Source organism: Anolis sagrei, chromosome 4, assembly GCF_037176765.1.
Source record: "Anolis sagrei isolate rAnoSag1 chromosome 4, rAnoSag1.mat, whole genome shotgun sequence".
NCBI lineage: Eukaryota > Metazoa > Chordata > Lepidosauria > Squamata > Dactyloidae > Anolis > Anolis sagrei.
The window spans coordinates 131,277,606-131,303,226 of NC_090024.1; the positions used below are offsets into that span (position 1 = coordinate 131,277,606).

The following is a 25,621-nucleotide window of genomic DNA, read 5'->3' on the forward strand; positions in this document are numbered from 1 at the left end:
GGGAGTTGTGCAAAAGCTGAGTGACTCAGGAAATCTAAATGTATTGTCAAAGGCTTTCATTGCCGGTGTTGTAGCCTGGTCAGATTCGGAGTGTTTAGAAGATAAGGAAGGGGATCCTGGGACAGATTCGGAGGTCCCAAAGGAGGATAGAAGTGGCCTTGAGAGAGTTGCTTTGGAATTTCCTGGCAGTTCCCACGAGACTGAAGAAAACGATATCAATTCTCATGAGAAACTGCTAGAAGTTCAGGCAGAGAGAAATGTGTGAGACGAATGTTTGCCTAGGTCAAGGTGTATGGAACTGCAGAGACAGAGAATGTAACAAAGACAGACTCGCTTTCCCCAGTGGCTTAGAGATTAAGAGAGAAGAAGTAGGTGCATGAGAAATGATGTTATGGGAGAGATTGAGGCCTTTTAAAGTGGTTTCTGTTGGTACAATCCTTTGTGAGAGCAACGTTGTATTCACGTGAACAGCTCCCGGTTTTTGGTCCTATGTTCTTGGAATTCATGCGTTCAAGTTTTAACTTTGTTCTTACTTCTAGTTCATGTGTGGCATAAGTTGCCTGCCAAGAATTCCTGCTATCTTGTTTATGGTTGTATTTGTGGGTTGACTCTGCAGACCGTATTTGAACAGATCTTGGATTCTTGGCTATCTGGAAAATAACCTTTTGAACTTAGGTTCTCTTTTTCAAATATGGTTATTTTTATATATACTCTTCTTTTAATAAACTTCTACTTACTGGATTACTTGGACAGAGTGTGGTTTGTGGTGAAAAGGTGTTTTAGGGATCTAGTGCAACAGCCGGAATCACTAGTTTGCTGTGAGTTTTTCAGGCTGTATATCCATGTTCCAGCAGCATTCTCTCCTAATGTTTCACCTGCATCTGTGGCTGGCATCTTCAGTGGAGTGTATATATACCTGTGGTATGTCAAGGGTAGGAGAAAGGACCTGTGCGTGGTTAAAGCAAGTGTGAATGTTGCAATTAGCAAGCTTGGATTAGAATTTGAATAGCCATTAAGTTTGTAAAGTCAATCAGTGAGGGTACCTGCACAGAGGTAGTCTGGCCTTTGTTGCCTGGAGGCATCCTCTGTTTGGGAGGTGTTAACTGGCCCTTGATTGCTTGCTGTCTGGAGTTCTTCTGTTTCTGAGTGGTGTTCATTATCAAGTGGTCTTGATTCTGGTGGTTTTTAATACTGGTAACCAGATTTTGTTCAATTTCAAGGTTTCCTCTTTTCTGTTGAAATTGTTCACGTGCTTGTGAATTTCAATAGCTTATCTGTGTAGTCTGACATTATGGTTGTCAGTGGTCTAGAATTTCTGTGTTCTCAAATAATATGCTGTGTCCAGGTTTGATCATCAAGTGATCTTTTTTAATCTAACTTCTCTGGTTGACTGAGTCTGCAGCGTCTTTTGTGTTTATTGATTCATATCTGGGTGCTGCGTTTGGTGGTCCCTATGTAGACTTATCCACAGTTGCATGGTACACGGTAGACTCCTGCAGAAGTGAGAGGATCCCTCTTATCCTTTGATGAACATCACATTTGTTGAATTTTCTTAGTGGGTATGTGGGTAGGTAAAGGTAAAGGTAGTTCCCTGACATTAAGTCCAGTCATGTCTGACTCTGGGGTGTGGTGCTCATCTCCATTTCTAAGCCGAAGAGCCAGCGTTGTCCATAGACACCTCCAAGGTCATGTGGCCGGCATGACTGCATGGAGCGCCGTTACTTTCCCGCCGGAGCGGTACCTATTGATCTACTCACATTTGCATGTTTTCGAACTGCTAGGTTGACAGAAGCTAGGGCTGACAGCGGAAGCTCACGCCGCTCCCCGGAATCGAACCTGCGACCTTTCGATCAACAAGCTCAGCAGCTCAGTGCTTTAACCCACTGCGCCACCGGGGGTATGTATGGTTAAATCCCGTATAGACTACTGAAACGCTCTCTATGTGGGGTTGCCTCAGAAGACTGCCCGGAAGCTGCAATTAGTCCAACGAGCGGCAGCCAGATTACTAACAGGAGCAGGGTACAGGGAGCATACTACTCCTCTGTTGCGCCAGCTCCACTGGCTGCCAATTAGCTTCCGAGCACAATTCAAAGTGCTGGTGTTGACCTATAAATCCCTAAATGACTCCGGCCCAGTTTACCTGTCCGAACGGATTCTCCCCTATGAACCATCAAGGTTGTCAAGATCTTCTGGAAGGGGCCTGCTCTCGGTCCCACCACCCTCGCAATCGCGTCTGGTGGGGACGAGAGACAGGGCCTTCTTGGTGGTGGTCCCTCGGCTCTGGAACTCTCTCCCACTGGAGATTAGATCTGCCCCTTCTCTCCTGACGTTTAGAAAACTGGTGAAAACCTCGCTCTGGAATTTAGCATTTGATGAGTGAATCAATAACTCCTGACCACACGGACGGATGGCGATGAATTGTGACTTCATTTTGACGACTTGACATTATGTAATTATATGATTGTATTTTAATGTTTTAGTGAATTATGGGATGTGATGTTTTAAACTATTGTTTATGAATCTTTTGTTGTGAACTGGACTGAGTCCCTCTGCGGAGGTCGAGAAGACCGGTATATAAAAGTTCTAAATAAATAAATAAATGTGTAGGTTATGCTTCTTCATCAGCTTTAGAGCTCTGGTAGACCGTGCAAACAGGATCTGTGAAACCTACCTCCTCTAAGGTGAACTGAACCACCTAAACCGGGCTCTACAGGCTAATGGGTATTCTACGACAGACATCAGAAGAGTTGCAAGACCAAGAACAAGTCATGAGAGAAAAGACAAATGTCCACCCAGAGGAAAAGTGTTCTTACCATACATCAAGGGAACCCCTTTGATGGTCTGGCCAGATACAAGCAATGTCATCTAAATGGCATTTGCAACAAATCCAACCTTCCTATTTCTTGTTTTCTGGATGCATATCAAAGAGCCAAGCAGGTCAAATGTGCACATTTCTGTGTGCAGTGCAGGCTGACTCAGACCTGGAGAAATTCCCTGGATGATTCAATTCCCCTCTCAAGCAGATGCATCCCTGCATAAAAGGTCTGGATTTTTTTCTTCTTCGTCTAGACAGCCAAGAGGCCACACAGCTATATTTAAAGAATACTCAGTCTCAAAGCCACTTTTCTGAGTTACTGTTAGGTACAGAAAGTTTAATTAAATGTATTTGTTTAGGTTTTATTGGTTTTATTTTAAGAGTAAATTGCTATTTCTGAACTTATTTCTGCTTGGTCTTTTAATAACATAATAGTTTAATAATTGGAGTTGATTTGATTGTCGAATCTTAGCCTGGGAGGTAGGAAAATAAAGGTATGGGGTTTCTGCATTTATCAGGGATTTTTTGTTTATCTCAAAGGGAAAGAGTGCAAGTAGCCTGGGAAAAGGGCATTCTTTCAGGAAAAAGGGGGACACCTGGTTCAAGAGCAGTACGTGTGAAAAAGATCTTGGAGTCCTTGTGAGCCAACAATGTGGTGCGGGGGCAAAAAAGCCAATGGGATTTTGGCCTGCATCAATAGGAGTATAGTGTCTAAAAGGTAAAGGTAAAGGTAGTCCCCTGACATTAAGTCCAGTCATGTCTGACTCTGGGGTGTGGTGCTCATCTCCATTTCTAAGCCGAAGAGCCAGCGTTGTCCATAGACACCTCCAAGGTCATGTGGCCGGCATGACTGCATGGAGCGCCATTACCTTCCCGCCGGAGCGGTACCTATTGATCTACTCACATTTGCATGTTTTCGAACTGCTAGGTTGACAGAAGCTAGGGTTGACAGCAGAAGCTCACGCCGCTCCCCGGAATCGAACCTGCAACCTTTCGATCAACAAGCTCAGCAGCTCAGTGCTTTACCCCACTGCGCCACCGGGGGCTCCATGTATAGATCCAGGGAAGTCATGCTACCCCTCTATTATGCCTTGGTTAGACCTCACCTGGAATATTGTGTCCAATTCTGGGCACCACCATTGAAGAGAGATATTGACAAGCTGGAATGTGTCCAGAGGAGGGCGACTAAAATGATCAAGGGTCTGGAGAACAAGCCCTATGAAGAGCGGCTCAAAGAGCTGGGCATGTTTAGCCTGAAGAAGAGAAGGCTGAGAGGAAATATGATAGCCATGTATAAATACGTGAGAGGAAGTCACAGGGAGGAGGGAGCAAGCTTCTTTTCTGCTGCTCTGGAGACTAGGATGCAGAACAATGGCTTCAAACTACAAGAAAGGAGATTCCATCTGAACATTAGGAAGAACTTCCTGACTGTGAGAGCTGTTCAGCAGTGGAACTCTCTGCCTCGGAGTGTGGTGGAGGCTCCTTCTCTGGAGGCTTTTAAACAGAGGCTGGACGGCCATCTATCGGGGGTGCTTTGAATGCAATTTTCCTGCTTCTTGGCAGGGGGTTGGACTGGATGGTCCATGAGGTCTCTTCCAACTCTACGATTCTATGATTTTATGATTCTTCCATAGCCAGGGACCCTTATACAGGCCTCTTCCCTTGACCCCAGATGCTTCAAACATATCTTGCACCAACCTCTGGAAAGCCCTTGGAAACTTCAGATAATACAAACTGCTGTGCTCAGGAAATATTATTCCTCTTTTGTTACATATGGATGCTCTCCTTTCATTGTTGTCCTTTCATTGCCAGTAGTCTATATCAACCTAAGAGAAATAAGTATGTTCCCTGCAAGTTTGTCTCAATTCTCATCTAGATGGGCTTAAGTCCCTATTTGTCACGGCTTAATACATGGAAACCCAAGGTGGATGCTAAGTCCACTATAGAGACATGAGCACTATTTAGGGTTATACCTTATTCAGTCATGCCAGTTTCCAGCTTACCTTTTTCTTGGACTTGAAGACATTGCAGTGGAAGACATTGGTGGAACCATCCCTGGCAATGTAGCTGAAGATCTTAAGGTCCTGAGAATCGTGGGACACATAAAATATCCTGCAGGAACATCACATCTGTATTTGTACATGTATGTGTAGGAAACCAACTCTTTGCCACTCTTTAAGACAGGGATGAGGAACATGGGGCTTTCAGGCACATTTAGCAGTCTTGGGGCAATGTGGCTAAATTCTGTCACCCTCAGAGCTTCTTTTAGGCCTCCTGCCTTCTGTTACTTCAACAGGAAGCAATCCAATCTGGGCTTTTAACAGCTTAAAGGGGAAAGGACGTATGAAACTACCCTTTAAGGAGCATTACAGAAACATTTAGGAACAACCATCCCATTTTTCCATCCAGATGTGGCGCTTTCATGCACCAAGGGACACCAATAATCTCCAAGAGCTGCCACCCAAGATCTAACCAGAAATGTCCAAGGGATTTTGTAAGCTCTGCATGCAGGACATGAAGCAACAGTAATAAACATGCAGGAATGGGGTTCATATGGGAGCGCATCCCCAAGTCACCCCTAAACAATGATCAACAGTCATGGACTTCACCACAGTAAATTCTCTACTATAACATGGTTGTACTTCCGCAGGGGGAATGGCACAGCTCACAGACTTTGGGAAGCTTTATAAATACGAGGGGTATTTTTTAAGTAAGGTCCGTTTTGTTGTAGACACTAGTAGTTCGCATGCATACCGCAACGAGCGCGTGCGTCCTGTACTGGCATGCCTCGGGAACAACTGTGCTCAGTTTCCGCTCTGTAGCTAACCTATACGGTTCTGTTCTGTGCTTTAAAAAGGTTTAAGACTATCAACTCACCCTCCGCATGTGAGGTTCGCTCAGTGATACGGTTTTTGTCAGCAAGGAAGCTGCAGAAATTCATCGACAGATTTGTGAAGTGTACGGTGATACTGTTATGAGTGAAAGCAAAGTGCATAAGTGGGTACGACAATTCAAAGATGGCCGTGACAACGTCCATGATGAAGACCGCTCCGGTTGCCCTTCTTTGATTACAGACGGCAGTGAACTCTTGGTTATTGGAGCAGGCGGCAAGTTTTTATGAAGTGTGTATTTTAAAATTGGTTCAGAGGTATGATAAGTGTTTGAACAAACTTGGCAACTATGTCGAAAAATAGAGTGAAGTATGTACTTTCTGAAAATAAATTTACTTTTTTGAAATAAACTTTCGTTGTGTACTTATATTTCAATGGACCTTACTTAAAAATACGCCTTGTAAATGCATACATAGAAGCTCACCAATTAATGTCATCATCAATTATCATGGGCACTATTTGAAAGAGTACAATTGCTAATCATGAATGCTGATTAGCAAATCTACTCTTTCCCCATGTTTCTGTTATTTTAGTTCCCCTTGTATCTCCCACACTGTACAAAAGATTAGGGGACACTACACACTTCCCCTTCAACCAAAGTCTGTTTGCCATTTCGGGACTGTTCCATTATCTGGACGGAGGCCACTAGGGGGTGCTAGAGAGAGAAGGATAGTTCATTTCACATGGAGGGGAGTTGAAGAAGAAAACATTCCCTCCTCCCCATTTTTGCTGGTTATTCCTCCTTCCTACTTCCCATTTTGGAAATGAGAATTGTTTCCACGATGGGGACATGGCTGGGGGGAATAATAGGAAAACAGGGGGAAATGATTTTCCTCCTTAAATCCCACATTTCACCCCCATAAAATGGATGATCCTTCACTCTCTAGCACCTCATTGTGGTCTCCGCCTGGATAATGGAACAGCACCACCGTATTATATTATATTATTTGAAAATTAATTGGGTTGAAAATTAATTGGTATAATTTCAAAAAGGAAAAGGCAGCTACAGCAGCAACAGTAGCAGCAGCTTTAGCAGATCAGAAGCTTCTTGAGCATAATAATTCTGCTCCTTTGTCTCACCCTGAGTTTTTAAATCATTTTATGTACATGTGGCCGACTCACTGTCATTATGTTTGGTTTATTGCTCTTTCTTTCTTTCTTTCTTTCCTTCTTTCTTATGTTTTGTGTATATTGTTTATATGCTTATATGTTTTATATTTTAATGCTATGTTGTTTACTTTATTGCAATTTGTTGTTTGGGCTTGGTCTCATGTAAGCCGCCCCGAATCCCTGTTGGGGGAGATGGTGGTGGGATATAAAGTTTATTGTATTGTCGAAGGCTTTCATGGCCGGAATCACTGGGTTGTTGTAGATTTTTTCGGGCTGTATGGCCATGGTCTAGAGGCATTCTCTCCTGACGTTTCGCCTGCACTTTGGCAAGCATCCTCAGAGGTAGTGAGGTGGCAAGCATCCTCACTACCTCTGAGGATGCTTGCCAAAGTGCAGGCAAAACGTCAGGAGAGAATGCCTCTAGACCATGGCCATACAGCCCGAAAAAACCTACAACAACCCTATAAAGTTTATTATTATTATTATTATTATTATTGAGGAGTTGTAGGTTTTTTTGGGCTATGTGGCCATGTTCTAGAGGCATTCTCTACTGACGTTTCGCCTGCATCTATGGCAAGCATCCTCAGAGGTAATGAGGTTATTATTATTATTAATATTATTATTACAGCAGAGCGAACAAGCTCCAGCAATTACAGGAGCTTTAAAAGTTACAAAAGATTTCACTGAAAGAACTACAGTTCTATCTAGGAAAGTTTGGGTCTAGCTATCACTATCTCGCTGGAGACATATTGTCTCTGTGTTCACAGAAAAGCAAAATGGAAGTCTCAGGGACTTACCTTGTGGCTAAAAACTTTGAATAAAAAGAGATATGTCCCTGAGAAATATCAAACAGGAGACAGTAGGAGAAAGAGTGAAAAGGGGTCAGCTAATCTGCCTATTTTCTTGAGGACTATAAACTTGTGCAGGATGTGGTTGAGTTCCAAAACATTTATGGAAGTGCAGTCTTCCTTCTCCAGTGAAACTTACATCTTTCTTGATTTTTCTGAAATCTCAAAAGGCAATATAACACCAACATTTCAATATCACACTCCCATCTTCAACTGGAACTATGCATTATCAAGGAGCAACTAAAATGTCTTTGCCATGGATTGAATGACGATTTGATATGTGTCAAGGTGTGAGCTTGGTTCTTTTGGTCTCATTTTTTTTCCAAATTTGCAAATAGAGGTGATGGTATTTTAAAAATATCAACTACATGATTCTACTGTTTCGTGCACTATGCATACTGGGCGCTAATGGTTTGCTTGGGGCAAACAGAATATAGTATCCCACATGTTGCATTTATAATTTCAAATTTAGAACAACATTTCTCAAAGACTTCTATTTTTCCTCCCTGTTTGGATGCTGAAGGCCTCAAATTTTGCCTGCAATTTTCACATTGCAATGGAAGACTTCTAGAAAGGAGCACATAAATAGGCTGGTGAATTATCTCTCATGGAGGATGATGTCGAGGCGAGGTCTCAGCATCCTTTTGCTCTCCAATGAGAGTAATGTCATGATGGGATCAAAAGGCACTGCTGAGAACTCCATCTAGACTCATTTCAGACTGATTCCAGATGACTTGAAGTCTTTAGCCTTTATGTATTATCATCCTATTTACTGTTGCTTCTATGCCTATATGATTGGAAAGTCTTCCTTTTCTATCGTCTCCCCATTTAAATCATTCTTCAAAAGTCTCTTCTCTGGTTCATCAAAATTATGCGTATTGTATAAAACGAGATCATGCTTAACTCTGTTTCCTCTATTTCCAGCTTTGTCAACAATGCCACTCCTTTCCTGCTCACCTGTAGATTGGGTCGTGCATAATCAGTAGTTTGCTCTCATCCCGGTCCCACTCTTTCTTCTGCAAAAGAGATCTGCGTATAAGCAGGACAGATGCTTCACAGAGTGTTACAACAATTAACAAGGGTGAAAAATAACAACCGAGGAAGGTTTTCTATGGTAACAATCTTTGAGACATTAGGAATCCTCATTCAGATCCATATTCTCCCACTACTACATTTTTCCTGATTGCCTTAAAGTAGTGGTTCCCAACATTTTTTGACCAGGGACCACTTTGACCAGGGACCACTCTCCAAAATTAGTACCAAAAGGGTTATGAATCACTTTTTGGTCAACTTTAGATTTGGTTTGGTTATTTGGGGTGCTGATTCAGAAAATTGCATTGGACAGACCACATCAGCTCTACTTTATGATACAGAACATATGCCATCCAGTAGTTGCCATCAGGTCACCCACAGAAAACCATAATAATCCAGAGCTGATGTGGTCTATACAATGCAATTTTCTGAATCAGCACCCTGAATAACACCAGGAACAGGCCTAAAAATGAAGACAACAAGGTGACCCCGTTTCGAGCTGCCACATGGAACGGCTCCATTCAAGGGGAGGGAAGATGAGGAGAAGCAGCAGTCAGGAGGCTTGTTGACACTCCTTTCGTGCATAGTTAGTCTCTCCCCTCCTGACATCCCCGTTGCCTCAGCACCTTAAGAGGGTTTTGCAAAACCAGTCACTCTTGTTGCAACAGTGTAGTAACGGTGAGGTCGCAGACCGTATTTTAGTTCTTGGGGACCACTGGTAGTCCATGGACCACAGGTTGGGAACCATTGCCTTAAAGCAGGGGTTCTCAAACTTTTTAAACAGAGGGCCAGGTCACAGTCCCTCAAACTGTTGGAGGGCCAGATTATAATTTGAAAAAAAAAACGTGAATGAATTCTTACGCACACTGCACATATCTTATTTGTAGTGCAAAAACATTTATTTATTTACTTACTTACTTACTTACTGTATTTGTATACCGCCTTTCTCAGCCAATTGGCAACTCAAGGCGGTTTCCAACAAATCAGTATACATAAAAATAATAGACAAAAAACATTGAGCAGTATAAGACATCATAAAAACAATAAAAGCAACATCATCGTCTCATTATTCTCAAGCACTGTCCCATTCCATTGTCAGGTCATTTGATTTCCCGTATTAGCTACTCTGTATTTGTAAACGCTTGCTCGAATAGCCACGTTTTAACTTGCCTCCGAAACGTTAAGAGGGAGGGAACAGATCTGATTTCCCTTAAAAACAATACAATAATTAAAATGAAGAACAATTTTAAGAAATATAAACTTATTAGTATTTCAATGGGAAGTATGGGCCTTCTTTTGACTGATGAGATAGGATTGTTCTTGTTGTTGTGTGCTTTCTAGTCATTTCAGACTTAGGTTGACCCTGAGCGAGGGCTGGATAAATGTCATTGGAGGGCCGTATCTGGCCCCCGGGCCTTAGTTTGAGGACCCCTGCTTTAAAGCAACCTCCTATCAGCAGGAGTAGGAAGAGGAGGAAGTGCAGGCTGTCTTGACAAAGCAGTGATCCAAAATTCATGATGCAATTCCACAATTAAGTTTGTATTACATAGCAATTAGGGTTGGCAGTCATGGAACACAACAACAATACCAACTACATGGTATTGTTTAAAGAAGAAGATAACTAATTAGAATGAAACATTAATTTGAAAAACAATGATTGGGAGGGGGATCTCCATGTTTAAAATTTGCTCTGCACCCCAACAATATCAACTACATGGTATTGTTTAAAGAAGAAGATAACTAATTAGAATGAAACATTAATTGGAAAAACAATGATTGGGAGGGGGGTCTTCATGTTTAAAATTTGCTCTGGACCCCAAAGTTTAGATAAAATAGTTTTATGAAGCATACATAGTCCAAAGTACCCAAAGTAGACCACCACATATTCCAAATTTGAATGCCCAGTTCAGTGCTCAAAGGCTCTTTCTATACCCGCCTCACAACTTGGAACCAAAGCAAGTAGAGGGAAATACAGGGAGAAAGGCAAAATCACATATAAAGTTACTTTAAACAGAGTCAGGCCAATAACAATAACAATAACAATAACAATAATAATAATAATAATAATAATAATAATAATAATAATTTATTTTTAATATTCTGCTCTATCTCCTCAAAGGGACTCAGGGCGGATTCCAAACATAAAAGGCAAACATTCAATGCCAGAATACAACAACAATATATCCATAGTAACAAAATTTAGACAACCCAACATATAAATACGAATTATATCTTAACAAACTAAAATTAAATAAAAAGCACAGCCTGTTATAACAGACATAAGACAAAACATCAAACATCAAATGGAAATAATAATTTCCCATTTCTTTGGGGCAAATCGATTAATCATTGCTCCAGATATCTATTGAGCTGGTGGGGTGAGGAGGGTACGGATATGGATGGCAACTATTAATCAGAGGTATAATGGTAGTATTATCAACTACTGTTCCTCTTCTCATAAGCCAGTTGTTTTTTTTTGTCGTGTCAGGAGTGACCTGAGAAACTGCAAGTTACTTCTGGTGTGAGAGAATTGGCCGTCTGCAAGGACATTGCCCAGGGTACGTCTGGATGATTTCATGTTTCTATCATCCTTGTGGGAGGCTTCTCTCATGTCCCCGCATCAGGAGCTGGAGCTGATATTATTATTATTATTATTATTATTATTATTATTATTATTAAACTTTATTTGTACCCCGCTAGCATCTCCCGAAGGACTCGATGCAGCTTACAAAGGCCAAGGCCTCAACACACAATATAACAATACAAAACCTAAAGCAAATTAAAAACAATAAAGCAATATAAACAACAGGCAATAAACAATACACTAAGACACAATAAAACTGGGCCGGGCCAGAGTAATGGGTACAGGATTAAAAGTGCTGATGTGACAGGAGGTATGTAGGATTATAGGGCAAGTGCAGAGTGCGGTGTGCAGCAATCTTAGTTCTAGTAAAGTGCTTCTGGGACTTGGTATTGGAGATTTCCTAATCTGGGAAGGCACATCGAAACAGCCAGGTCTTCAAGTTCTTTCTGAAGACTGCCAATGTAGGGGCCTGTCTAAGATCTTTCGGGAGGGTGTTCCAGAGTCGGGGGGCCACCAAAGAAAAGGCCCTGTTTCGTGTTCCCACCAAACGCGCTTGCGACGCAGGCGGGATCACGAGCAGGGCCTCTCCAGATGACCGAAGTGAACGCGTGGGTTCATAGATGGAGATGCGGTCACGCAGGTAGGAGGGTCCCAAACCGTTCAGGGCTTTGTAGGTAAGCACCTGCACCTTAAATTGGGCTCGGAAAATAAACCGCAGCCAGTGGAGCTCCTTGAACAGGAGGGTTGACCTCTCTCTGTAAGGGGCCCCAGTTAACATCCTGGCCGCTGCCCGTTGGACCAGTTGGAACTTCCGAGCCGTTTTCAAGGGCAGCCCCACGTAGAGCGCATTGCAGTAGTCCAATCTGGACGTGACCAAGGCATGGACCACCCCGGCCAGAGGGAGATCATCTGCCTCTCCCCGGATTCGAACCTGCGACCTGTCAGTCTTCAGTCCTGGCGGCACAGGGGTTTAACCCACTGCGCCACTGGGGGCTCCCGTAAGCCAATGAACAAAGGTATGTCGTCTTCAGCTGTTTTTTGAAAGCAGGGAGGGAGGGGCCATCTTTAACCTATCAATAGCCTATCTAGTCCAATAGAGTCAATACCATACTAACCGATAATAAAGGTAAAGGTTTCCCCTTGACATTAAGACTAGTTGTGTTGGACTCTGGGAGGTGGTGCTCATCTCCAAGCCAAAGAGCCGGTAGTGTCCGTAGACACTTCCAAGGCCATGTGGCCGGCATGACTGCATGGAGCGTCGTTACCTTCCCACAAAAGCAGTACCTATTGATCTACTCACACTTGCATGTTTTCAAACTGCTAGGCTGGCAGAAGCTGGGGCTAACAGTGGGAGCTCACCCCATCCCATGGATTTGAACCACCGATCTTCCAGTCAGCAAGTTCTCTAGCTTAGTGGTTTAGCCCACTGTGCCACCATGGCCACTAACCAATAGTGGCTCTTAAAGATTTCTTCACTTACCTTGAGATACCAAGAAATGGAATGGAAAGTGTGTGCTCTACCACTGAGCCTTTCCTTTGGGGATAGATTTGATAGTCATAAGCAATATTTCTGGAAGTAGGCCATCCAAAAGGTGAGGCAATGATAAGGCACATTCATAGTCCATTATTCAGATGGAGATTGACTCCAGGGCAGTCAGGTACAAAATTGGTGAAGTGTGACAGGAAGATAAGCAGGGCTTGTGTATCCAATTGCAATTTGGAGTTACTGTTAGTGTGTGATACGTTACACATAAAGTTGTTACAAACAAGTACAAGGAAAAGAATAAACTATGGCCAACTTGCACACAGAAAGATATGAAATCACTGAGATTGCCTATCTGGATAATTACACCTATTTGTGCAAAATCTCTATACAAACACCCCCCAGCAACCAGACCAAGGCAGATTGCCACAGGAGAAAAAGCACGTAGCCCATTTTTGTCTGCTACCTTTTACAGTAATTGATTTATAGTAATGGATTTGTAAAAAATGGAAACCGATCATCTGAGTCCCCCATAGGGGTGAGAAAAACGGTATATAAATACTGGAAATAAAATAAATAAATAAAAATTTCCAGCTGTGGGCCTTTATTAACACGCTATGAATAAATCTGTAATATAAAGATTATTTCAGTATAAGTTTATAAAACCAAGAACCCACCTTTTTCTTCTTTTTCTTCAGCACCACCTTTACGCCGTCAACAGACACCATCAGATTAACCTTCTTTTTCTTTATACTTTTTGCTTTAAATTCATACTGTGGAGAGCAAAACACATGTTGTGGTAAATATTATTATTATTATTATTATTATTATTTCATTTTTATCCCCCTTTTCTCCCATGGGTGGGATTCAAAGCAGCGTACAATGGTTTAAAAACAGAAATACAGTATATTCTGGCGTATAAGACTACTTTTTAACCCAAGAAAATCTTCTCAAAAGTCAGGGGTCGTCTCATACGCGGGTGTAGTCTTATGCATGGGAGTCGTCTTAACTCTATATTTTAACTGGAAAAGTTGGGGGTCGTCTTATACGTCCAGTCGTCTTATATGCCGGAATATACGGTACATAAAATACATATTCAACTAGATTATCATAAGCCAATTAAAGCAAACAACCCAATTTGCTTACACCATATACAACAAATTAATAACTTACAACATGCACCATTAAAAATTTCCTAACCTCAGGCCACTTTTAAAAGTCTCTTATTGTAGGGCATGATATGGGACATATCTATAATTACACATTTTGAATCCCTGAGCTTAATGAGACTGGATGTTTCATCAGATAAATAGATAAAAGAAATACTTGAAGACTGACTCATTCATACATATTCATTCTCTTTCTTCCTCTCACACATATCCAGGCACTGCATGTATGAAGCATAAGCCTCAATGTAAGGCTGAATGTTAAGGTCTGCATGCTACACACAAATGTACTTCCTTATCCACTGTGATCTCAAATATGAGCCAAGGTGGAAATTTGCAATGTCAGAATTAGTGTTTAAACACCCATTGGAACTGTATCAGCTATGGCATCCAAAATGGAGCTCATCTGATTGGCTTCTGCAAAGTGTCATATACATTTCTCACAGCAGGCTGCTAACGTTCTAGATTAGTGTTAGGGATTCCTCATCTTCAGAAGAGGAAGGGGAGCAGGGAAGTGCTCAGGAATTGGAGGGAGGAGAAGAATCAGACGATGAGGTAGGCCTGTGGGGGGGGGGGGGGGCTGGACGGGCTTCAGCACCCCCCCCCCCGAAATTCTGAGGGTGGTCCGCGAGAAGGCCTTACTGGTACATTATTTAAACTGTTATGTTTATTCATATCATAGCCTGATCACCATGCTCAATATATCACATATGCATGGGAGTATTGGGATACTGATACAAAAAGTTTGCTAGGGTAGATCCTGAGACACCCCCCCCCTCGAAAAACTCAGCCCCCCACAAATCAAACTCAGCCCCCCCCCCCCCCCCGGCTACGGGCCTGCAATGAGGGTTTGAAAGTGTTGTCTATAGAAATGAGAGAGCACAGACAACGTTCAGCTAGGATAGCTGCTAAAAACGCTGAGCTAATTGGGAGATGCCCTAGTACCTCCTGTGTGGGGAATTCAGGGCTATAAATCAGAAGCAGGAGCAGTCAGCTTTCGCTGGTAACAATGACCCTGATAGTTTTCACTTCAATGGAATCTGCTTTGTGTCTGCTGCTAAGGACTTAGTTCATTGCCCGCTGTCTGATGGAAGACTGGTTTTTTTTGGAACTTTGTAAGATCATACAATACAAAACAAACAACATTAGTTATCCAATCATAAAGGCATTTCCATTATAACAACCATCTGGTCCAATTCACTGTTCAGGTGCCGTTATCTCCATTAGCTAAAAGCCTGGTTCCACAACCATGTCTTCAGTTTTCTTCTGAAAGAAAGGAGGGAGGATGCTGATCTAATTTCGCTGGGGAGTGAATTCCACAGGTGGGGTGTCACCACCAAGAAGGCCCTGTCCCTCGTCCCCACCAGACGCGTTTGCGAAGCTGGTGGGAATGAGAACAGGGCCTCTCCGGCAGATCTTAGACTATGAGGCGGAACGTAGAGGGAGATACAAAGTTAATAAAATACTACTAACTAAAGGTTTGATATTGTGACAGGGAAAACTCTATATTAAAATTACTGCAACATATACAACATGAATTAGTATTTGGACCATTCTATTAGAAAAGAACTTTAAAAGCAAAGGTAAAGGTTTCCCCTGACAGTAAGTCTATTTGTGTCTGACTCTGGGGGATGGTGCTCATCTCCATGTCTAAGCCAAAGAGCCGGCGTTGTCCGTAGACACCTCCAAGGTTATGTGGCTGGCATGACTGCACAGAGTCCCGTTATTTTCCCACAAAAGCAGTACCTATTGATCTACTCACATTTGCATGTTTTCTCACTGCTAGGTTGTCAGAAGCTGGGGCTAACAGTGGGAGCTCATGCCACATCCTGATTTGAACTGACAACCTTTTGGTCAGCAAGTTCAGCTGCTCAGCAGTTTAAACCGCTGTGCCACCAGAATATTAGACCCTTCGGGAGTAGAGAAGGGCAGGGTACAAATATTTGAAATAAATAAATTATTAACAAGAATTAACTGACATGAAAGTATCCCTTGAAAATTCTACAAGCTTTCAGTTTATTTCTCAAAGCAAAAGGGAGGCGTCTTGACAAATGTTTTCAAGGATGAACTGAAATTTTCAAATACAGCTTTTCAATTTTCAGCTCCACGCAACTGCAGATCCCCTGCTGCCAACACTCAGAGGAGATGAGCAGTGGATGGTAAGGGAATTCCTACCGAAGAAAACAAAAGCAGTTTGCAGGCCTGACAGAATGTCTCAGAAATGTATTATTTCGGAGGAAAAAAACTGTGATGTAACAAAGATGCTGACTTGCCAAGCCTATTGATTTTTTACTTCTTCCTTTTGGTCCACATGGGAACTAATAACTACAAGACACAGCCACATTTATTTCTGGCTGCCTTGAGTATCTGCTGTTAGAAAGGTCAGGTAAAAGTATGTAAGCAAGTAAAAATAAATAAATGGCCTTCAGAAAAGAACAAAGGGTTAGTACTGTCTGGGTAGGACGCTGAAGGGCTTTGATGAATAGGCTGTCATTTTGCCTTTCCTTCCAGTTGAATGACTCAATCCAGGATGGGAAAGAAAAATACTGGAGATGAACCGACTCTGCAGATGTGCTGTCCAAAAAAGTTTGGTGCATAGGAATGTGCCCTGCAATTTCATGAAGACAGATTTCTGACAAGTGATATGTTGCACTTCATAGTAGTCGGCAAGAGAATTTTTGCTAAAAGTCTGACAAACTTCATCATAGAATCATAGAATTGAAAGAGACCTCACGGGCAATTAAACCCCCTGCCAAGAAGCAGGAAAATTGCATTTAAAGCTCCCCGGACAGATGGCCATCTAGCCTCTGATTGAAAGCCTCCAAAGAAGGAGCCTCCACCACACTCTGGGGCAGAGAGTTCCACTGTTGAACTGCTCTCACAGTCAGGAAGTTTAGGTGGAACCTCCTTTCCTGTAGTTTGAAGCCATTGTTTCGCTTCCTAGTCTCCAGGGGAGCAGAAAACAAGTTTGCTCCCTCCTCCCTATGACTTCCTCTCACATATTTATACATGGCCATCATGTCTCCTCTCAGCTTTCTCTTCTTCAGGCTAAACATGCCCAGCTCTTTAAGCTGCTCCTCATAGGACTTGTTCTCCAGACACTTGATCATTTTAGTTGCCCTCATCTGGACACATTTCAGCTTGTCAACATCTCCCTTCAATTGTGATGCCCAGAATTGGATACAGTATTCCAGGTGTGGTCAGATGAAGGCAGAACAGAGGGGTAGCATGACTTCCCTGGATCTAGACTCCTATTGATGCAGGCCAAAATCCCAATGGCTTTTAAAGCTGCCACATAACATTCTTGGTGCATGTTTAACTAGTTGTTTACGAGGACTCTGAGATCTTTTTCACATGTATTGCTGTCATGCCAGGTGTCCCCTATTCTGTTGGCAGAGTAGAGGGGTAGCATGACTTCTCTGGATCTAGACTCTAGACTCCTATTGATGCAGACCAAAATCCCACTGGCTTTTAAAGCTGCCATATAACATTCTTGGCTCATGTTTAACTAGTTGTCCATGAGGACTCCGAGATCTTTTTCACACATACTGCTGGTCCGCCAGGTGTCCCCTATTCTGGATCTTTATTTCTTTAACAGAAAAATTGGTACAAGAGACAAAACTAAAATGGAAAGAATGGGAATAGGTTCCTGGTGCATAAAAAGGGAGATCAGAACAAGATTTCATTGCATTTTAAATTCAAAACTAACCATATGCAGAAATAAAACAACCAGGTAAAGTGCTCCAAGCGGATAAGCACATTTCAACCTTCTGGAAACCACTTGAAAGCTTATTCCACATGCACCGAAGAATTATTTTTTTCTTCCACTAGCCTCCACACTTCTTATGATTTTCATTTAGTTGGCCAAGCATATAGATCTTTGTTTTTTCAATGTGTTGCAGGAATTGGTGAGGCAGAACTATCTGCCCCCCCCCCCTTTGTTTTGCTGTTTACACCGGCTCAGAAATTAATTCTGGATTATGAAATTTATATGATGGAATAGATTGGCATGCTTATCCAATTTGGAGATGACAGCAAATTGGGACGAATAACAAATGCCCAAGAGAACAGGATCGTAATCCCAAATAATTTAAACAGATTAGAAAGATAGAAATATATTGTCTAGATTTATGGAAGTAATAGTACCCTTCTATTCTGCACCAATCAGACCTCACCTGGAATACTGTGTCTAGTTTTGGGCACAACAATTCAAGAAGGACATTGATAAGCTGGAACGTGTTCTAGAGAAGAGCAACCAAAATGGTAACAGTTCTAGAAACAAGCCCTATGAGGAGCAGCTTTGGGAGGTTGGCATATTTATCTTGAAGAAGAGAAGGTTACAAAGGGACACAATAACCATGTTTAAATATTTAAAAGGCTGTCATATTGAAGATGCAGCAAGCTTGTTTCTCTTGCTACAGAAACTAGGATACAGAGTCACAGATTCAAAGTAGAGGAAGAAAGATTCCACCTAAACATCTGGAAAAAAAACTTCCTGGTTAAGAGTTGGAATTTGTAGTGTAATCTCCTTCTTTGGATGTTTTTGAATAGGGTGGATGGCCACCTGTCTGGAGTGATTTGATTGAATATTTATGCGTAGCAAAGAGTTTGACTGGATGGCCCCTGTGGTGTCTTCAAACTCTATAATTTGGAGGCAACTGCTATTCACATTCTTTCCCAGCTCAAGTTTTTTTTTTTTTGCTTTGTTTACTGCAGACTAACTGCTTCAACTGGACACAGAAATTCTAGATTTCTCCAGCCTTCCTTTCTACAAACTTTTAGCTAAGCATAGGGACATTGAATTCTGTGTGAGATAATGGTCAAAGGGTTGGACCAGGTGACCACCCTGCAAATGCCATGGAGAGGGCCTCTCCCGAGGAAGGCCACCACTACTATTGCTTTGGAGTTTGATCAAGGATCTGGAAGCAAATCTCTATGGGGAGCAGCTCCAGCAAGGAGAAGAGAGGGTTGAGAGGGGACCTAATAGCTATGTTTAAATATGTGAAAGGATGTCACATTGAAGACGGGGCAACCTTGTTTTCCATTGCCCTTGAAAGTAGGACATGGGGGAATTAATTCAACCTTCAGGAACAACAATTCTGTCTAAGCATTAGGAAGAACTTCCTGACTGTAAGAGCTCTTCAACACTTCTCAGAGTGCAGTGGAATCTCTTGCTCGGCAGGCTTTTTAAACAGAGTGTGGATGGCCATATGTCACAAGTGCTCTGATTGTGTTTTCATTCTGGTCAACTCTGACAGTGAGGACGAGAGATTGGAGCTGCAAACCAACAGCTTTCAGCAGCCTGCACAGCAGAGTGTAGTAGCTGCAGAAGAAGAACCCTAAGTAGTAGCCACCACATCTCAGCAGGAGGAGGAAGAGAAGCCAGCACTTCAGGGCATGCTGCTGAAGAGTTAACTGTGCCTCCTCATGTGCAGTTTTGAAGAGCAAGCTCAATTACTGAGGTCTGCCAGGTTAGCTGAGAAACAAGCTATCCACAAGCAACACCTGTGGCCTTAACATAAAAGACTCTCGAGTTCGCAGTCTTGTTGCTAGAGGCAACGTTTTGTTGGATGGTGTTATCGTGAACTTGTGGTGTGACTGGATTTGTGAACCCTGGACCTGACTTGGATTTAAGTACTTTGGATTTTGTCTTGCAGTTAGTTATACTGTGACTTACTGGCTTGTTTGACCTCAGAACATGGTCACTCACTACTGGCACTTGGATTGTGGATTTAGGCTTTGATTCAAAAACTCTCTGTGTATGACCTCTGGATTGGATATTGATTCTCTGTGTTTGCACGTGAACAAGGCACATCAAGATGGCTTTTCCTGCATGGCAGGGGATTGAATGGGGTGACCACTATGTTTCTTCCAGTTCTATGATTCTAACATTCCCTCAGTGAGTTCTGGTGCAAAAGATCTTGCACAATTTGTTCGGTCATGATTAGCCATCCCAGAGTCCCCTTGGGGAGATAGAGGAGTCTATAAATAGTATTATATTATATATGAGGCAAAAAGGTCAACTGCTGGTATGCCCCATTTCCTGAATACCCAACTTAAAGTGCCCACTTGTGACATGACATTGATATACGACTAAGGGCATCTACTAAGATGTTCTCCTCCACTGGCAGATGAATCACAGAGACTATCGTAACTAGAAGGATATACCAATTCTAAAGAACTCTCAGGTGGGACAAGGTGTCTGATATTATTCCTTCCAAATAAGTTCAAGTACAAACAGTACAAAAACTATCACAGTATTGTAGGTGATTGCTCATCAGCAACCATACCTGTTTACACGATGAATATAATAATAATAATAATAGGTGATTGCTTAAACCACCTTGCACAGCAAGTTCTGTTTGAACTCCTGAAAGGTCTTTATGATCACCAGCATGCCAGGGGCATTAACATGAAGATTACTCTTTTCATGTCCCCTCTCGGTCTTGTTTTCTTCAAGATAAACATACTCATCACTCTTTGCTATATCTCATATGGCTCAGCTTCCAAAACTTTGATTATTTTGGCTTCTTTTCATGACATACTCCAGCTTGCCAATATCCTTCTTGAATTGTGGTGAGGTCTAATGAATGCAGAACAGAGTGGGATTATGACTTCCTTCAATCTCAACACTATACTCCTATTGACGCAGGCTAGAATTGCATTGGCATACATGTAAGGTAGTGCAGAGGCCAATGGGCAGGACAAAAATGTGATACAAACATTTTCCCGTCTCAAAATAAAGAAAGCACTGACAAAATGGTCTGCTCACAATATGAAACTGCACATCCTTCAGGTCTTGGGTAGCAAATCAGTTGCCCTTCTGCATTGGAGGAAGATGGAGCCTAGAGAAGTGCATTACTTCTACAGCGTAGATGCTTCCTTAGATGATTGTGTCGGGAGATGAAGACCACATTGCCTCACTGTGGAGCACACATTATGCATATGCTCTAATTTGTCATTTGTTTCCAGCTGAAACAATTCACCCTCATTAAAGGGAAAGCTTTGATAGTCACCTAAACTTTGTGATCGAGATCAAAATCGAACTGCAGAGAGAGAATTTAAAAATGTAACAGAAGACTGTGTCTGAAAAAAAGAACTCAGAGGAGTTCCTCATGTTTACAATGTTACGGCATATGAAAATGAACTAAAGGTTTAGGTGGGAAGGTACTTGTCATGCATGTGAAGGATGGGAATAGCTACCGCCCAAATACGAATTGAATAGCTTCAAGGTTACAAGAGATGCACAAGAGATGTACAAAACCTTTTACGGTTCCTGGTCCAGGTTACCTGTCTGACCCTATTCTCCTCTATAAACCATCAAGGGCTTTAAGATCTTCCGGAGAGTCCCTGCTCTCGGTCCCGCCACCTTCGCAGTTGCGCTTGGTGGGGACGACAGACAAGGCCTTCTCTGTGGTGGCCCCCTGACTATGGAACTCTCTCCAGAGCAGTTCCTCATGTTTACGATGTTATGGCATATGAAAATAAACTAAAGGTTTAGGTGGGAAGGTGCTGGTCATGCATGTGAAGGATGGGAATAGCTACCACCCAAATACATATTGAATAGCTTCAAGGTTACAAAAGATGCACAAGAGATGTACAAAACCTACAAAACCTTTTACGGTTCTGGCCCAGGTTACCTGTCTGACCCTATTCTCCTCTATAAACCATCAAGGGCTTTAAGATCTTCCGGAGAGGCCCTGCTCTTGGTCCTGCCACCTTCGCAGTCGCGCTTGGTGGGGACAACAGACAAGGACTTCTCTGTGGTGGCACCCTGACTATGGAACTCTCTCCCTGATTAGGTTAGGTCTGCCCCCTCCCTCTTGACCTTCAGGAAGCAAGTGAAATCCTGGTTTTGGAATCAAGCATTCGCAGAGTGATTGTTGGTACCGGTAAACACTAAGAGCTATTGGACCACAATGTGCGGATTGAGTTGGATGAAGTTTTTAACTTGGTGAATTGTTTTATATGTATTTTTAACTTATATGCATTTTAACTTATTGTATTATATATGTTGTTTTAAATTGTTATTTATTGTCTAGCATTGAATTTTTGCTTTTAGCCATTCTGAGTCCCTCCACGGAGGTAGAGAAGAATGGGATATAAAAGTCCTAATTAAATAATAAATAATAAATACAAGTTCAGACGATCCATTTCTGTGATTTCATAGATCACAAGTTCTCAAAAGTGTAGAAACTTTATAGTTGTTGTCAGGACTGAAGAAGTACATTTTATAGGTAAGCAATACAATATTTATAAGAGCTACAACTGTTTTTGTCAAGTAATACAATTGATAAAAACATTCACTGTTTATGTGAGCTCTAGCCCCATTCCTCAATTAACCAAAACATGCCAGGAATTATCCTTCTTCATGTCCTTTCTCTCATGAGAATGACCTTGCAGCTTTCTGGCTGTAGTTTTTACTCTCTATGCAACAGGCCATAAGTCTAACTGCATAGGAGAAATAATTCCAAGCTAATACTGTACGCTCCATAATCCATACAATTATTAGCATGGCTAAAAGCATGACAAGACCGAACATTCAATCCACAATTATAGAAGGCAAATGTGAGCATCTTAAAAGATTAAAGTAAAGCATGGCAGGACTCATGATCCTGACAGCTGGACAGCACTAAATTCAATCTCTCTCCACACTGTACACATCACAATGTCACAGTCAGTGTTAGTAGACTGGCTTGGAAAGCAAGAATGCATTAGCAGTGTCTAATTCCATTCATTTATAATCAGCTCCTTATTTGGGACAACCTTCATATTTTTATTTTCTATAGGTTACATCATGTGGAAAGCCTGGAACATCATATATGAGCTATTAACCAAAGAGAGCGGGCTAAATCCAGCATTCCACTGACAGTGGCACCCATATCTCCTTACCTCCCCTCTAAGCTATCAGCCTTCAGCACTGCCTGAAAATGGTTCCAAGGCACTTTCTAGATCTCCAGATCCAGCTTGGGAAGTGCACGGGGGAGAGGGAACAGCACCCACTCTTACTTCCCAGTTGTGCTGGATCCCACCTCTACTAGCAGAATTCTACTTTCACATAGTAGCCCAAAAGAGTACTGATTTCTTTATTCTCCCCACAACACTGCACATCAAAATTTGCAGGTTAAGCACATATCCAGATACGTTGACTGCAAAGATAAACACTCCAGGCCTCCAACTGGTCCTGTACAACTGTTATTGAGCCATGGTAACACCCCTCCCCCCCCCGCAAAGGAGTTAGGCACGAATGCTTCAACTGACCACTTTGATTAGCATTTGATGGCCTGGCAGTGCCTGGGGCAATCTTTCTTGACAGGTGATTAGATGTCCCTTTGACAATACACTACACTACACAGAACACTCCAATATCTATTACTTGGAATATCAAGAGCTCATCAAGAGTATTTTTTTAAAAAAATGTAAAATTATACATGGGAATTTCAAAGAATTTGGTGCAACTTTCTTGAATTATGTGTAGAATAAAGACTTTTGTAGCTTCTTTCTGAAACTTGGAAGACAACACACTACATCACTCAATGAGTATCTTAAAGAGTTTATATCTCCTTTTCCTTCTCTCTCTATCTTTCTTTCCTTTTATGCCTCTATTTCCCCCCTCCTTATATGAAGTCTGAATGGAGTGATGGGTGGGCAGCCTTCAACTGGTATTCATATCTGAAAACAGATTACAGTATATTTTCATTTTTAAAAAATTAAGAGATCTACAACAAGCAATGACAGTGTGGCATGGTACCCCTGATCCGTTTTTCAAGCAAGTATGTCCTTTTCCAAGATACTGAATTCCACTCCACATTCCCACCTTGTCGTTTTCTCTTATCTACATCACATTTCCAAAAGCCAGCCAGTATTCCACAGGCACTCCGCACTGGGTATGTCCTGTTATTTGGAAATAATTCTCCTGCTAGAGTTTTTTTTTATAGTTCTCTAAATTTCAGTTTTACCCAAGCCTGCTAATACCTCCCAAGATGCAGCACATGAACTGGGTTCACTGGCTGGGAAGTTAAACAGAAATGTCAGGTCTATAGCTCAACGTCCTTCCTGTTTCTTTGCAGCTGCCTCTGGGCTGCGAGCCAACAATAAACACAGATTTCACCATGAGGTAGAATGAATGAGCAAAACTACACTATTACTAGGAGAAACAGACAAAAAAAAATCCTGACACTGAACCAAGGGACTGTCCTTGTTTTGTTGAACATCCCCTGATATAAATGGAATTCAAGATGGTCCAAGAAATGCATTAAATCTTAGATAGCCTACTGATTCTCTTGGCTGCAGATCAGAAAAGATCTGTACTGGCAAAGGTGAAAGGTTACTACACAGCAGTAATTCCAGAAATTCCAGACAAATGCCAGAAGCCACCCCTCTTCCCTCCCTCCGAAACCGTTTTCTTCAAGTAAAGAGAGGAATGAGAGAGGATTCCATGAACAGAAATCAGGCTTCATCCATATGGATAACTTTGTACAACTATTTTGAATCATCTGGGTTGTATGAATCCCTGCTCAAGAGATTTTAAGTATTAAGTAAATGCAGAAGACATGGTGGAAAAAGAGAACGGGGCTTCAAATAGAAGACAGTAAGAACTAGGAAACCCTAAATCCCAAAATGTTAACAAAGCAAGGCAAAAACATTATAAAAATCTTGTCTGGAATCCTTGGACTCATAATAACTCCCAACATTACCCAGTAGACAAATCAGCTGACAATGCATGCAGGGTCCCTACTGGAGTCCCAGCATCTTTTTACTGCTTTAAAGAACTTTGAGGTTTCCCACTAAATTTCAACAGGTTTGTACAGCATTGTACAGCAGGCTCCTGGAAAAGAAGCTGCACACTCTGACAAAGCATTTACTTGCGACAAAATAAGCAATGAAAACAAGTTTCCATCTTAAATACCACATTACATTGCACAAAAATGCACTCTTAATCTCTTTTGGGGGCTGAAAAAAGGGGGTGAAACTATTATGTGGCAAAAATATTTCAAGCTAAAGGGATTTGCATGACCGCCATGTTACAGTAAGTCATTACGGGATCAAGTATGTCTCTCTGTGTGTGTTAAAGAAAATCTTATGCTGTTAATTATTATGTGCAGCTGCTAATGTAGGTCAACTAGTAAGTTTGGACCACCCCCGGTGGGGTATAATTGTATGGTTTTTAGAATACAGTTCAGCTTTTGCTCTGAGGAGCCTTTGCTTAGGCATTTTGATCAATCATTTCTACCTCTTTCTCATTTGGATGAAGATGAAGAAGCCATATTCTGTATTGCTTACAAAGACTATGTAAGTTTGTTGCGCTGTTTGTAAGTTTATGTTTTAACTCTGCTGATAAGAGTAAAATTTTTCTGTTTTTTCCTCTTGCGTGGGTGCAATGTTAGTGTGTCTTCTGTACTGGACTTGACTGAAATACGCTTAGCGCAACACGCCACCTCTCCAGCTACATGGCTTCACTTGGCTGAGCAAAGCACTGGCTGAGTGAAGAACCACAACTTGAAGGGTGCATAGCTTGAATTAAGGAGATATTTCAGGGTAACTATTACTTAAAAGCAAAAATACCAAATTGGGGGTCCAAAATGAGGGTGTGATTATTACGCAGTGGCAACTTTTATGCAATTGAATATGATATGCAGGCTGAATATAGGAGGCACCCTGTTCCTATTCCAGAAAGAGGTGGTTTTCCTGA

The 25,621-nt window shown here is 41.9% G+C and overlaps 1 protein-coding gene across 4 annotated transcripts in view; it reads right to left on the reverse strand.

The window, feature by feature from the left end:
* The window catches only part of LOC132774322 (carboxyl-terminal PDZ ligand of neuronal nitric oxide synthase protein-like), an 81,162-nt gene that overhangs the window by 32,572 nt on the left and 22,969 nt on the right, over positions 1–25,621 (reverse strand). For 3 of the 4 annotated variants that reach the window (XM_060774336.2, XM_060774335.2, XM_060774338.2), the window contains exons 3-5: positions 13,441–13,536; positions 8,622–8,680; positions 4,819–4,927 (exon numbers count right to left, since the gene is read on the reverse strand). In XM_060774336.2, the coding sequence (XP_060630319.2) occupies positions 4,819–4,927; positions 8,622–8,680; positions 13,441–13,536 (264 nt within the window). Of the gene's footprint in view, positions 1–4,818; positions 4,928–8,621; positions 8,694–13,440; positions 13,537–25,621 lie in introns of those variants that run through there. The other variant, XM_060774337.2, reaches the window with a different exon arrangement.